Source organism: Spodoptera frugiperda, chromosome 9 (genome assembly GCF_023101765.2).
Source record: "Spodoptera frugiperda isolate SF20-4 chromosome 9, AGI-APGP_CSIRO_Sfru_2.0, whole genome shotgun sequence".
Lineage (NCBI taxonomy): Eukaryota > Metazoa > Arthropoda > Insecta > Lepidoptera > Noctuidae > Spodoptera > Spodoptera frugiperda.
The window spans coordinates 2,061,435-2,076,770 of record NC_064220.1 but is presented as its reverse complement, the minus strand read 5'-3'; the positions used below and the strand labels follow the sequence as shown (position 1 = coordinate 2,076,770).

The 15,336-nt window shown below is 37.7% G+C and overlaps 2 protein-coding genes across 8 annotated transcripts in view; one reads left to right on the top strand and one right to left on the bottom strand.

Annotated features, from left to right (window-relative positions):
• LOC118271319 (AF4/FMR2 family member 3) overlaps positions 1-15,336 on the top strand; it is a 182,569-nt gene that overhangs the window by 131,659 nt on the left and 35,574 nt on the right. The gene's annotated exons all lie outside the window — the stretch shown is intronic.
• On the bottom strand, positions 7,281-13,813 carry LOC118274479 (uncharacterized). 3 transcript variants are annotated; one of them, XM_050695763.1, is made up of 2 exons: positions 12,341-13,813; positions 7,281-7,888 (listed from the first exon to the last, which is right to left on the bottom strand). In XM_050695763.1, exons 1-2 carry the CDS (start codon positions 12,665-12,667, stop codon positions 7,535-7,537), a joined length of 681 nt encoding a protein of 226 aa, XP_050551720.1. In that variant the 5' UTR covers positions 12,668-13,813; the 3' UTR covers positions 7,281-7,534. The 3 variants fall into 3 exon arrangements, with proteins under 3 accessions (XP_050551720.1, XP_035447863.2, XP_035447862.2); XM_035591970.2 differs by lacking the exon at positions 12,341-13,813 and adding an exon at positions 11,275-12,334 and having other exon boundaries at positions 7,281-7,575; XM_035591969.2 differs by lacking the exon at positions 12,341-13,813 and adding an exon at positions 11,275-12,334 and having other exon boundaries at positions 7,706-7,888.

Here is a 15,336-nt window from a genome sequence, read left to right as displayed (position 1 = left end):
TTAATTAATTATCATTACTTGTAATTAAATTGACTGCCTCAACCTACTAGAGAGACAGATGGATAGCGCAACAGCCTGTACATGTATGTATCTCAATAAAATCCATACATTTCTATCCAATTCCCATTGAATCCCGACAGCGTTTAGATTCGCTAAATGTTCCAGACTTTTCTATACATTCGTTTATTGATAGTTGGATCGTTTAGAACGGTTCGACGGGAATCACCGTGCCTGTCCGTGACACAAGCATAGAGTCAGTTCGAGGATTAGATTTCCCCTTTTTTTTATCCAATGAAAACTGACAAAACCTTCCTTTTCTGTCTGCAAATTGAATCGTTTCAAAGTGGATTTTTTATCATCAGAAACTAGAGAGTCTTTTGTGAGTTTAGTGTACTAGTCGGTCCGTGGAGTTTTAATGAAATGCTTCGGCTTAACTTGAACTTTAGATCCTAATATGGTTAGCGTTAAGTTGAGAGTTGTTTAAGTTGATTGGGCTAATATGTTTAAATAATAATCGTATATATTTAAAACATATACAAGGTCTTAGCAAGCAGACAATACCAATAATGTTAATTATATTAATTGCTTATTAATTATAATTATTAACATGATACAAAACGAAGCACACGAATATCATTCACAATAAAGACAAACCCTTCTACTAACCAAATAATGACCAATACACATAGCCAGTACCCACAAAAGTCCCACAAAACAAATCACATTTATTTGTTTACAGTACAATACTTAGTAAAACCAATCCCTTACATCACAGCACACCTTTGATTGGTCCGTTTAAAAGAAAACACGTGACGCACCCTTGTAGGGTTTGCATCCACTAGGTTAATAACTTTGTTCTACACCATAGAGGTTGTATATCACATGGGTGGGGGGCCTTTGTTCGTATTTCAATCACCACGGGAGCTTTCCGCCAATTTCCCCTATATCCTCGACACATCTGGGCACCGATACTATTATTTTCCTCGTTTTTTGAATAATTTCTTCTCATTCTGAGCGTGTTTTTTCTTTTGTTTTATTCCAGTCATTATGATTTGGTTGTAATTAAAACAGTTTGTCAGTTATTAGTACGGGAGTTTGGAATTGTATCTATATAGAAATATGGCAATAAGATCATTTACTATTACATAGAGCTCATAATATAACCGGTAAGGTAATAAAATGTACACATCTGCCTGTGTCTTCTGTGATTAAAATAAGTAATGTTTATGCTTGCTTGAATTAATTTGATAAAAGCAAAACATTGTATATAGAGAAGATTAGATAAAGTTGAATATCGAACTTAGAATGAGGTCTATGCCTAGAAGAAAACGAATGAAAATAATAAAAAAATATGTTTAAGAATCTCATTACCTAATATAATTATTTCATTCTAAATAAATCAATGAACTTAGCTATTTTTATAAATACATCAAAAGTTTAGCAATAGTGTTATTTCTAAACACGAAATTTTACTTTAAATAACGATGAAAAAATTTATCTCTTTTTCGGTATACATAATTCTCAGTAGTTGTTACACGGATTCTAGGAAACGGTTCAGCCTATATAGCAGCTCAGCAATTTACTCGGTACTAATTATAATGAAAATTTATAAATAAAGGCTGACGAAAGTGGAAAAACTTTTTTATGGAGTGAGAGGTATTTTATTATTTTCTAACTAAATAGAAACACGCTTCTATCTTCCGGAGGGGGGACAGAGTTGCATAGAACACAGGCTTTTTAACCGACTTCAAGAAAGGAGGGAGGTTCTCAATTTGACCTGTGTGTATGTATGTTTGTTCGCGATTATCTCACGTTTGGCTGAAACGATTTTGATACTGTTTTCATTAGAAAAGTATTAGATATATTGCCCCTAAGTGGAAGAAGGAGAGTAACGGAAATCGGTTTTTCTACCAGTTATGTTACACTTTATTACTAAGAATTTCGAAAAACGATAAGTAATAAACAACTGTGCGAGAATCCGATCCCAATACTCTTTTTCAACAGTCGCATATGTACTCGATTAACGAGGCAATATTTCAGTCATAAAATAAGCATTAATTGATAAATCATAATAAGGTTCGATGTTAATATTGCAATTAACTACCCATGCACCAATTAACTCGTCGATTATCCATTCTTCCTCGTTTAATAACTGATGCAAATGAATTTAAACTGAAACTCGTATAATTAAGGTACAGAATACAATACAATGCAGATATATGCCCGCGCTGACCACAGTATTTCTTTTACCGATATAGGTCGATGTACATCACTATTTTAACTCAAATACTTTGATTTATATACTACTGTTTTCATTAAGCACCTCTCGCTTAATTATTTTTTATAAGATACGACAAAGACTAGGCAGTAGCGTAGTATATTTAATAAACCTGATATTTTTAAACTGTAAGTAGAGAGACAAGAGATTATGATTATCTTAGTAAAAGGTAATCTAGATACAATACTAATCGACACTAATCTAGACACAGTCACTGATGATGTTCAATCTTACTTTAAAATTTCTAGTCTGAGTCTAAGAACCTGATATATAAACGAAACATTGGTATCTTTATAAAGAGTTCAATAGAAGCCCCATAGTGGTAAAATCAAGGCGAAACTTTCTTACATAAAAATGCTAAGTAAATAAATCTTTCACAGTAAGTAAGTAAATGTTTATGTATTTTCTAACAAACCTTTTTATAAACGGTGAACGTGAATTCGATATATTTTTGTCTAATACTTATTGTGTAGTTATTTTAAACACATTTTATCCTTTATTGTATAGGTAAATAAATATGTTTGCCATATTTGTTACCGATTTATATTTTTACAATCATTCATGTTATTATTTACTAAGAGTATTTCAATGAATAAAATGTCGTAATATTTTTATTTTAATGCGACTTATTTTTATTTGTTTGTGTGTAGTATACTTGTAAATTACTTTAACGATTTTGATTGGAATTTGTGATTGATATAGGCTGTTTTTTTCTTGTTAAATGTAACTAAAAGGCTTAATGGATATATGACCGGTAGTAACTTTAATTTGATTGATAAAGTCTTTTTAGTATTAGTGAAAATCCCCTAAAATACAACAAAATAAAACTAAGTACGTTAGAAAAAAAAAATACATAGCTAGCTTCACCTCCTAATATAACGTATTCAACAGAATTGTTTTCCGAGTTTTACGATTCGACAATCGTAAAACCGTTGCTGTTCGCATCTTCGCATTCCTCCCTATTTCACCCCCTATGAGTTAGGGGATGGGCTGAGTGCTGATAAATAAATCACTATTTAGGTCATTGAAAAAGGTGTAGCTTTTATTGGAAGATGTATACGTGTTCTATGGGATAAATAACGCGGCCATTATGTGATTAAACTCCACCGCGGTTATAACAACATTGTTTTTTTACTTTTTAATCTCTGGGTAAGAGGGGATCGTATTTTTGCTTCTCGCTTTGTCTGTGGCAAACTTACCTCGTACCCCAACTCATTTTTCGTCAGTTATGTTACCGTATGTTTACAACTGACACATATGCTACTAATAATCGAAATCAACACTTCTTATTCGCTAGTCTCATTAGAACCACTTAACAAAACCAACTTAAAATATTTCACTTTAATTAACAGAAACCATAAAATAAACAATGGAGACTGTAAGTCATAAGGTTTAGTAACTTTACAAATATAAACTTAGATTACAACTCGACTTGCCTCTCAAACACATAGCTAGCTATAATTCTTTATCTGCATGTAATGAGTTTCCATGAATGTGTAATACCTCGCAGATATCGTCACTCGACATGAGACGTATCTGAATAATAGATCAGCTCCGAAGATCGGTGACTCCTTAATTATTGATGCTTTGGTCTAGTGAGTAGAGATTTGACGGTTGAACTCTAGGTCTTTTGGTTCGGGATCCGTGTAGAACAAATATGAAGCTATCATTCTTGTCTAATTTGATGGTCAAAGTTAATTAAAGACAGTACTCATGTTACCTTCTCTACGTACATACGTGCCTATGTCTATTTTTTAGACACTTATAAAGTACAAAATAACTTGATTTAAATCATTGTTCATCTTAAGAAGTCACCACCTCAAGTTGTCAAGCCTCTAGAGGTTGCATTTCTTTCTATAATTTTGCAACAGATACTTCGTAGTTTCCAATTGCTATTTATTCCTAGAAATTATCTTAGACTAAACCAAAACAACTTCCCAATATGAAGTATGCAATTAATCCCAGTAATTACTGAACACGTTAAATACTGACATGCTGTACTAAACAAGGACTGTTCAGTATATCGGGCAAACTACTAAACACGTTCCCGTAAGTAACAGTTTTCAATAGTTCGCAACCGAACTTTGGCTGAGCATTAATGAACGAGACGACTAATTAAACATTAATCGATACGCGTAATACGTTCCGAATAATCGATTCAGATGAATTAATCGGTAAGTTTATGCCGGTTCTGAGTGACTTGGTTGTGTTGTTAATGTGTTTTATTGTTATAAGCGTTTCGGTATTAAGTTAAGTATCGATTTGCGGTTGAACTATGTATTTACTTACATTTGAAACTGCAAAGGCGGCCTCCTTTTCATCCTTATATCGTGGAACGTGGCAATCGTAAAGCAAATGTCTTCAATATTAGAATTAATATCACCTACGAGGTGTTGCATAAGCGCGCACCATGTGCAGCGTTGTGCACGGAGTATAGAGTAAATGGAGTGAGCAATACGCGCGTGCGAACGTCAATAGATTGTGCTGTATCTCGTATCTCAAGTTTATGTCACATAAATAATTAATAATAATTCACAGTTCAATAATTAATTCAATTAACGTCTTAATATTGTTTTATGTATTACCTTTTATGATATCGATTTAGTGAAGTTTAGTTTGAAATATGTGATAATTGTAAAACAATCTTTGATTTTATGACTCTTTGTTTCAATTATATTCCATGTGTTTTCATTTGTAATGTATTTATTCTTGTCTACAATGTGGTGTGCATAATTTTAACACGTTCATTAAGGCATTAGTGTTCATAAGTACCTTCTTTGACGCATTTCGGATCCGTTAGAACTTAGAAACCACTTCAAATGGGCGGCGATGCAAGGAAATGGAAATTTAACAAAATACAGGTTTATTATTCGTCTACATTTTAATGACTTCCTTGCATATATTATTCCAACGTTTCTAAGTCATATGTATTCTACTCCAAAGTTAAATATTTTGAAAACATTGTCACCTGTTTAAAGAGCCGTGCAGAATTAAATTCTTATTTTGCTTTTGGTCTTAGATAAGCTTATATTAGTGGTATTTGATCTAAATTATAGTTTTGTAACATTATCGGAGTGTTTTTGCAGTCATTATAGTTACATAATGGTGCCACAAGCTGTTATGTTAGGAATGCAATGTGCACGCGGCGACAGCGACGCTTCGCTGATAAAATCATAACTTACGACTCTATATGGAATTCTTCATGCGTTATTTTTATTGTGTTAAAATTCCCTGAGACCTTTTTATGATTGCCATTGGATTCAATAAATCGAGCCTTGTCGCTTTGTCGGTCAATCTATTTTCTTGAGTGGAAATAGCACGAGGTATCTTGATTGTGGCTTGGTCAAGGTATTATTGAGTATTTTAATACATTGAACATTGCTTTGGTTACAGACAGTAAGTTTATATCACAATTATCATATAAATGTGAAAGTTTGTTTGAATCACGCTGAAACTATTAAACAGATTTTGATGAAATTTGGTATACAGATAGATACTTTTATCCAACAGGAATAAGGGTGAAACCGCTAATAGAAGCTAGTATTAAATATAGGCATTTCAAAAGTAAGCGCTTTTCCAAAAGTCTCCTACGAAAGAACCATAAAAGAAAGCAGATTTTGTTACCAAGATCAATGTTAAATCCAATACTCCATTAACTACGTACTCCTTAAAAATTCGTCGTTTCGCAAAAGCAATCAGCTAGTGTTAGATTATACTCGCTTTAGTCCCAAGTTTTATTATATAAAGTTTGAAACTCCGCAAGTTACGTACTGCACTCGCGCGGAGTGTTTAAGTTGGGAATTTTCAATCACTACATCGATATTTTATTGCACTTGAATATTAAACGTGGTGCTTACAAATATTTTCATAGAATTGTTTTGTTTGTGGTTAGTTTTTGAAGTCAATAATCGAGTTGTATGGGTTTGACAAAGTATTATTTTTATTTATTTTTGGCATAGGTTTTTCTTTAACATTAAAAAGGTTGGCTTTAGTAAAATAATAATTGGCGAATAGATGAAAGATTTAAAGATGGGTACGAACTTAACAAAAGCTACCCTAAACGTTTGAACTGTTTTCTATTTTATTCCAAAAACGATAAAGTCCAAAATCCATTACACAACATCAGGCAGCGATTAGCACTGTTGTTCCAAGACCTAAAGTACATCGCGTGACAATAGCAGACTAGTTGAACAGTAGAACTAGCTTCATAGCTGTAAAAGTTTGAATTTTTGATTTGCAACCCATTCTTCACAAGAATATTGAATTCTGTGGTGCAACTTAGAGTGGGGGTGCCTTTGCGAAAGCTTCTTTGTTCTTACTTTTGAACTGGTTCAGATATACTTTTATCTGTTAATGTAATGGATCAGAAGGTTACGTTATAAATAATAATTATGGCCTCTGGGGTCTACGTTACTGGGTAAACTACCCAATTAGAGGGTAACAATTTTTCACTTATATCATGAAAGCTAAGTGAGGAGAATACATGACGCTTGCAATTGCATTTTTTAATTTAAATGTCTGTGTATCTATTCAGTTAAAAAGGTGTGATTTATATCATGTCAAACAATTTAAGCACTTAGATAACTGGTATCTTGTCGCTATCATCATTGATTAACACTTGATATGTATTACTTAGTTATTGTAACATTACATTTTAAAACGATAATGAGAATGTAATGTTTAGTTTGTTATTTATAGCAATGATTAGAGTATTTCATATTAATTACTACTCCTCATGTTAAAATTCGTACACAATCTCATTCTTAGAAGCTGTAAACATCACTTATTCTCCGTCTAGTAAGAAAACTCTATGAAATAAATTAAGATACCTTGATGCGCTTGAATCTCTACTTACCGCACAGTCTGTTTACATTGGCGGTTGTTTACCAATATCTAAGGATTCTAGAGCAAAGGGATTTACTTCGCTATACACTTCCGTACTCCGGATCCTGTTGGGGTGTGCCGTGGCTGGTTCAACGAAGAAGGCAGTAAAACTCGAGTGGACTGTATTTATAACTGTATTACGAATAAAAAGGGCTGTAGCAAAGGTATTACTGGTACAAAGGTGTCGCGTCTACGGAACGAAATAATAAGAAAAAGGGGTTTAGGATGCGCGAGCGCGGATGATCGTCTTGTGAGTTAACAGCTGACTGGCGGGTGGCGGGCGCGCGGTGAGCCGGGCGGGCGGCCGTCGCCCCTTTCCCCGCTCCTCTCGTTCACTCCCGCCAGCGCGCGGCGATGTTGAAGACGGTGGTCTCAACATACTCCCCCCGTTGAAGGATCTTCAACTGTAGTGACTGGAAGAGGGCAGATGGTATTAAAAGCTCGCCGAATGACACCCTTACGTGTGCGGATGTCGGCGACTCTAGTGATTCCATCCCTGCCAGGTAGGACGTGGACGATTCGACCTAGTAACCACAGCAGAGGAGGTGACCCCTTATCCTTGACTACGACAAGTGTCCCTTCCTTAAGTTCCCCGGAAGAACGGCGCCACTTGGTTTTCTCTTGAAGCCACAAAATGTATTCGTGGGAAAACCGGTGCCAAAAGTGCTGCTTCAGGTATTCAATGCGACGGAACCGCTGCAAATTGGTGATGTTCTCGTTCTGGATCTGTGGATGTGGCAACATAATGAGTGATCGTCCAATGAGGAAGTGGGCCGGAGTAAGAGGGACGAGGTCTGTTGGATCGTTGGACAAGGGAGTTAAGGGTCTCGAGTTTAGGATGGCTTCAACTTGTATCAGGCATGTGGCCATCTCTTCGAAGGTTAAATTTGTTAAACCCAAGATACGTCTAAGGTGATGCTTGGTGGATTTGACTGCCGATTCCCACAACCCACCTATATGCGGTGTGTATGCAGGTATAAAGGAAAAGTTGATACCTGGGTCGATATCATTGAAATCTAGGTTTTGCGATAGAAGATTAGCCAGTTCATTGAATGCGCCAACGAATGTAGTGCCATTATCTGAAAAAACGTTACGAGGTTTCCCCCTGCGAGCAATAAACCGATTCATAGCAGCCAAGAAAGCGTCTTTCGTGAGGTCAGACACCAGCTCGAGGTGAACAGCTCTTGTTGCTAAACACACAAACACACATATAAAACACTTAATGAGTCTGCAGCCCCTACCCTTGCGATCAGCTATCATGATAGGACCAGCATAGTCCACCCCTGTATCTAAGAAAGGGAACTCTAAATGCACACGCTGCTCTGGAAGGTTACCCATGATAGGTTGAACAGTCATAGCCTTGATCCTACAGCATTTTACACATTGCTGTGAAACCTTTTTGGCTAGGTTTCTACCGCCTATAGGATAGTATCGGTGGCGAATCGTGGCAAGTAGAAGTTGCGGTCCAGCATGCAAAAGGCGCAGGTGATACATGTTAAATATTAAAATGCAAATTATATGTGAACTTGATAAAAGAATTGGATGTTTTACGTTAAAATCATAGAATGAATTAGCCAATCGCCCCCCTACTCGAATCAAACCATTTGATTTATCTAGGAATGGAGACAATGACAATAATTTATTTTTAGAAGGTAGTTGTTTATCGGAAATTAATAACTTGTATTCCTCAGGAAAGGAATCCTGTTGACTATGTCTAAGTAAGAAATGTAATGACATAGTCAACTCAGTGTTAGAAAGTGAGCCACACCTTGTAGAGTTTTTTCTACATTTATTTATGAAGCGCATGAGATATGCAACCACACGCTGTAGTTTAATAAAACTAGAATACTGTTTACATAGTAAAGTAAACCAGTTGTCAACAGTAACCGTAGTATCAACATGATGAGATAATACTGTCTCTACTAGGTACGACTTATCCCCTGAATTTGACTCAGGAAATGAAGGCCATGAAGAAGATTCTTTGTGTAGAAACTGAGGACCTGACCACCACAAAGAAGAAGACACCAATTTGTCAGCTCTAAGTCCGCGCGAAGCTAGGTCTGCGGGGTTTTCAAGTGAAGGTACATACCGCCAAGTACTACCACCAACATAATCTTGAATCTCGGAAACGCGATGACGAACAAAGGCTTTAAGTTGAATTGGTGATGTAGATAGCCAACCCAGGACAATGGTTGAGTCACACCAAAATACTGCTTCATCAATATGCAAGGTCAGCGATTGACGAACCTTGAGATACAGCCGTGTGCCAAGTAATGCAGCGCATAGTTCGAGCCTAGGTATAGTCGTCGGCTTAATAGGAGCAACTCTACTCTTTGCAGTGAGAAGATGCACGCTGACCTCTCCATTCCTCGTTTGACTGCGCACATATACACAGGCACCATATGCCTTCTCAGATGCGTCAGTGAAAATATGAAGCTGAACAGAAGACGGTGACTCACATGAAATCCATCGGGGTATGTCAATGTTATTGAGAAGAGGGAGAGTGGTTTGAAACGCACTCCAAATAGTATAAATATCTTTAGGTATAGGTTCATCCCAAGAGCATTTAGAAAGCCAAAGCTGTTGTATAATTATTTTGGCCTCTACAATGCAAGGAACCACTAAGCCAATTGGATCAAAGATTTGGGCAATGACCGATAGGACTTGACGCTTTGTAGTTCTTTCAGTGGAAGACAAATTTATTGAAAAAGTGAATGTGTCAGTCGAACATCTCCAGTTAAGTCCCAACGTTTTGGACATATGACTATCGTCACTGAGGTTAACTAAATCTGAGCCAGTGGGATCATTGCAAAGAGCCTGCAACACTTCTCTTGAGTTGGACTGCCACTTGCGAAGGTTGTATTTTGCAGATTGCAAAATGTCCACGACTTGACGACACTTCTCTATCGTTTCTGGAACAGAAGAACCACCTGACAAATAGTCATCCACATAAAAGTCATGCGCTATGGTATAAACTATTGCTGGGTCAGAGCTCTCCTTAGACAATTCAATTAAACATCTAGTTGCCAAGAATGGCGCCGATGCAGTACCATACGTGACTGTATTCAGAGTGTAAGCTGTCAATATATGATCTGGTTCCGCTCGCCACAAAATTTGTTGTAACGGTCTATGCACTTCACTAACCATAGTCTGTCGGTACATCTTTTCGATGTCTGCACTGACGACGACTTTATGCTGACGAAATCGAAGCAGGATCGACAGGAGATCATCTTGCAAAGTTGGACCGACCATTTGGATAGCGTTGAGTGACTTGCCCGACGTGGTGACAGCCGAAGCATCAAATACTACTCGCAGTTTCGTAGTTGAGCTTGACTCTTTCAAAACGCCGTGATGAGGTAGAAAATGAGGCGGGCTACAGTTAGGTGTTTGACTATTGCTTACAGACATGTGACCCAATTGTATGTACTCATTCATAAAATCAACGTATAATTTTTTGAAGTGAGGATCTCTGGCTAAACGTCTTTCAAGTGAAAGAAATCTACGCTTAGCCATTGCATATGAGTCACCTAAAACGTGAGGAGATTCTTTGAGAGGGATGTTTACCACAAACCGACCATCAGGGTTGCGACCAGTGGTATCTACGAAAAGTTGCTCGCAAGCTCGTTCCTCTGAAGTAAACTTATGCTTTGTATCTACCGAATCTAACTCCCAAAAGCGTGATAAGTCTGACTGAAGGTTGTCAATATGCATACACACCTGAGAAGTGGAATTCGATTGAATTAAAGCGCCAGAAATAAGCCAGCCTAACTTTGATTCGAACAAAGAAGGCTTGTCTTTACCTAATGTGACCCGATTCGCGCCTATGATCTTCCAAAATACCTCCGCGCCGACTAAGATGTCGATCGAAGACGGAATGTAGTATTGAGGGTCGGCAAGACGAATGGTAGAAGGTATGTGTATGTTGCTCGTATCAACAAATGTGTTCGGTATGTACGATGATACTTTCGGTAAGACAAAACACTCGATATTGATTTTATAATCACTATTGAGTGACTTTAAGGCAATCGAACAACCTTGCGAGCAACTAGAAGATTGATAATTTATACCTACCACCTTAGACTTGGCATTGTAGATAGAAATTTGAAGCTTACGGACTAAGTCGCTGGACACGAAGTTGGCCGTGCTCCCGTTGTCCAGCAAGACTCGAGCAGTGTGACAGTTGCCCTTTGTGTCCGTCACCTGCACGAGCGCTGTGGAAAGTAGAATTATGCGAGATGAGGCAGAATGATTAGCTGACAAAACGACATTTTGAGTGTTTGAGAGCTCACTATCACTATGAACGTGCAGCAATGTATTGTGCTTTTTATTGCAATATTTGCAATGTCCTAACTTGCACTTATTAGCATCATGGCCTGGTCGCAGACAGTTGAGACATACATTAAAACCATGAACCCTTTTGTTACGAACCTCCACTGGAAGTGATTTGAATGTTTCACAAGTGAATACATGATGATCCTGTTTACACATTGGACACAATAAAGGCTTATATTTAGGTTTATCAGTAGTGGCCAGAAAACTTTTATTAGATTTATTGTTGTCGCTGTGACCCTCGCCTCTTGTTTTGATGGACTTCGACTCCTCAAGTGTTTCTAATAAATCTGATCTGTTGCTGAGGAAGTTAATAAAAATATTTAATGTTGGAGGTTCAGTCAGAGAGTTTCTATGCTCCTCCCACTCACGATTTGTCACCTGATCTAATTTACTAGCCATAATATAAATTATAAGCGTATCCCAGTGTTGAACTGGTTGCCCAAGTGTAGATAAGGCTCTAAGATTTTTGTTCGTTGTATCAATAATAAGGCGTAACGACTTACTTGACTCTTTAGAGATAGGGTTTACATTAAAGAGAGCTTGCACGTGATTATTGACAAGTAATCTCTTATTGTCATACCTGTCACAAAGTAACCTCCAGGCAGCATCGTAGTTCTCCGCACTGAAATCTAAATTGTCTACGACAAGAGAAGCACTATCTTTTAAAGAAGCGCGAAGATAATGTAATTTATTGATTTTACTTATGTTATTATTGCTATGGATTATTGAAGTGAATGTGTCCCTAAACTCTAGCCAATCATGATAGCTGCCCGAAAACTTAGGTAGATCAATTTTTGGTAGACGTATAGAGTTATGTGTATGTGTGTGACTAGCACAAGACCCCACCTCGGACGACGAATCTCCTGCCTGCTTACTGCGGGTGGCGCTGATCAGCTGCCGGGCGGTAGCCACCAAGCTGTAATATTGCTTCTCAAACTCCTCCCGCTCCGCATATTGCTCGCTGGGATCGTCCGCGAGTGTCTCCAAGTCACACTGTAATGCATCGTATTTTTCGTATAAATTTTCAAATATGTTAAGACGGTATTCAACCTCAACTGTTTGCGTATCGCTAAGTTGCTTACAGGATTGAGATAGATTTAAAAAGGATGCAAATTGTGTAAGCTTAGCTTTAACTGAAGCTCGCTTCTTAATTAAGCTTTTAGCATCTGTCATTATGCAAAGATAATAAAATTATAAGAAAAGCAAAAGAAAAAATACAAAAATATTTTTTACAAAAATATGTAGGGTAAGATAAAAAGTTATAAGCAAGTTTATTAAGCTGCAGTTCGCCTAAAATCAATTTAGAAGCAATTTCTATTTATGTGATAGGTTGCTAGGAATATCTCAGCAGGCGTTTAGCTGTGTGAAGTTTGCAAAAATATGCTTATAATTTAAGTTGCTGGAAAAAAAAACAATTAAATGAAATGAAATATGATAATGGAAATGACTGCCTAAGCTACTTATGAATGTATGAAGAGATGAACAGCACTAAATACAAGATGAATGACTAATCTATTGAGAATGACTTGCAGTTTTCGAATGACTTGCAATATTATAGAAATGAATAAATTTAAAATGAAGTTAATGAAATGATGGTTAGACAAGGTGATGAAGCGTATGGGATGATTATGGTGTTGAATGGATATGCAATGATAAATGAAGGAATAATTTGGAACGATCTCACGATTTTTGTTGCAAACCACTGATGATGATTGTGACGTGAAGTTTTTCAAGTATCCTCAAGACACGACGACAATTTATAGTTGTATGCTTGATATCGATGAAGATCTTCCTGTCCCGCAGTCCTGAGAGTTCTTCTCCTGGATCAGTCTTCGAATCTGGGCACCAATCAACAAGGACGGTACTTTGTTCCCGTGTGATTGGAGACGTCCCTAACGACGAAAGCTTCAAGAAATCCAAGCAAGCAGATAATCTCAGGTGAAGACGACTTGAACCCACTGTACAGCTCCTTTGTTCTTCGATCTTGTTTCTTCGTAAGACGGTAGAAGGACCATATGTTGGGGTGTGCCGTGGCTGGTTCAACGAAGAAGGCAGTAAAACTCGAGTGGACTGTATTTATAACTGTATTACGAATAAAAAGGGCTGTAGCAAAGGTATTACTGGTACAAAGGTGTCGCGTCTACGGAACGAAATAATAAGAAAAAGGGGTTTAGGATGCGCGAGCGCGGATGATCGTCTTGTGAGTTAACAGCTGACTGGCGGGTGGCGGGCGCGCGGTGAGCCGGGCGGGCGGCCGTCGCCCCTTTCCCCGCTCCTCTCGTTCACTCCCGCCAGCGCGCGGCGATGTTGAAGACGGTGGTCTCAACAGATCCAGATATGACGAGATACGAACACAATTTGTAGCTAACGTATGAGCAATGGGCTCACGTGGCGCCCATAATTTATTGCTATGAGTAACATCTGTTATTGTAACACGCTTTACCTATAATTTTCACAAGTATAATATAAGATAGCCATTTCATATGATACACATCGTAATACGGTTCATTTTCTTTGTTATGTGAGTTGAAGTTTGAGTACTCTGAATGTTATTAATCCGTGCGAAGTTTGGAACGAGTGAAGCCGCAAGCATCGGGTCGCGGCCGGACTCCCGGACGTACGAATAGAACGAATGAACGAACTTTTCATTTCGCGATGTTTTCCCGCTAAAAAGGCGCCAATCCAGACCGACTCGTTCCGTTCATTTCCCTCCGCAAACATTTAAACAGACGGTTTTATTTATTCAATAACAAAGTTTTCTTATCTTTTGTAAGTTTTAATTAACGCGTAGGATACTGTCTGGACTTTTACTACTTTATTAACATATTATTATTGATTCTTTTACGTTGATACTTAGTGCAGCGAAATTATATTCTGTGGTCGTAGGTACGCCATTTTATATTCGCGCGCATTTGAAATTAACATCTGTTACGTTGTTTGCATATTAAAACAGCTTGAAATAATCTATTGTTGTTCTTTTTTTTTAATCAACTCTTTGTGTGTGCTTGCTGTGACGTCGAACTCGTCTGGCGCGTTCTTAGGAAAATTATTAGATACGTTTTGGGAATTATTTATTAGGATAGATGCAATAAGATAGAGCCATACCAGTTGCTCGTTTCAGTAACTCAGTGTACAGATATGCTAGCGAAAAGCACAATTTATTTTCTAAGAAAATCTATTATGTACTCAACGGTAAGTACAGAGATATTAGTTGACTTTATTTTTTTATATCACTCGCAGGAGTAATGTTTCATTTCGATCGGTGAGCGAAATAAATTGTGTATCCGATATGCCAATTTAATCTCGGGGCGCCATCTATCGTCGGCATAGGTAGCGAGGCGGGGTGGCAGGGCCGGCGCGCACGTGGAGTGGGCCCCACCCCCGCACCGGCCCGTGACGCCCATACTACGCGCCGCTACGTTATACGAGAACGTAGCTACAGCTATTTCGAGAGCAGACACTAGTTTACTACTGATACAACTACTAGTCAATTGATGTGCACCGATTTAGATTATACCTACAGACTAAAGCAACCGCATTGGTCAACAAGAAATAAAGTGGGTGGCCCGTTGGCCGTAGATTCCCTTTTCATTCAAAGTTACCCAGTACCCAAGCCCCTGTGCTCTAACGAAGTGTAAACGGTAGATTTGTAACAATATCCTTTAATCCTTCCGAAGATAAATGATAATTTGCAACACTAATTCAAAGTTGGCCCGTTGCCTCTGTCAAAGGCGTTTATGAACAGCTTAAACCTTGTACATAGACCTCATTTAATTCGCAGTTTCAAATTGAAAACGTCACTTGGGTTTTTGTACAATTTAAATTGGTTTGTTTATAAGATG

What these genes read in the sequence shown, in the direction of transcription:
- LOC118274479 (XM_050695763.1), bottom strand. Translation starts at nt 12,667, where the DNA reads ATGACAGATGCTAAAAGCTTAATTAAGAAGCGAGCTTCAGTTAAAGCT. An exon ending in CAGGAGATTCGTCGTCCGAG is followed by an intron (nt 7,889 to 12,340) that starts GTGGGGTCTTGT and finishes CCACATCCACAG; the next exon opens with ATCCAGAACGAGAACATCAC.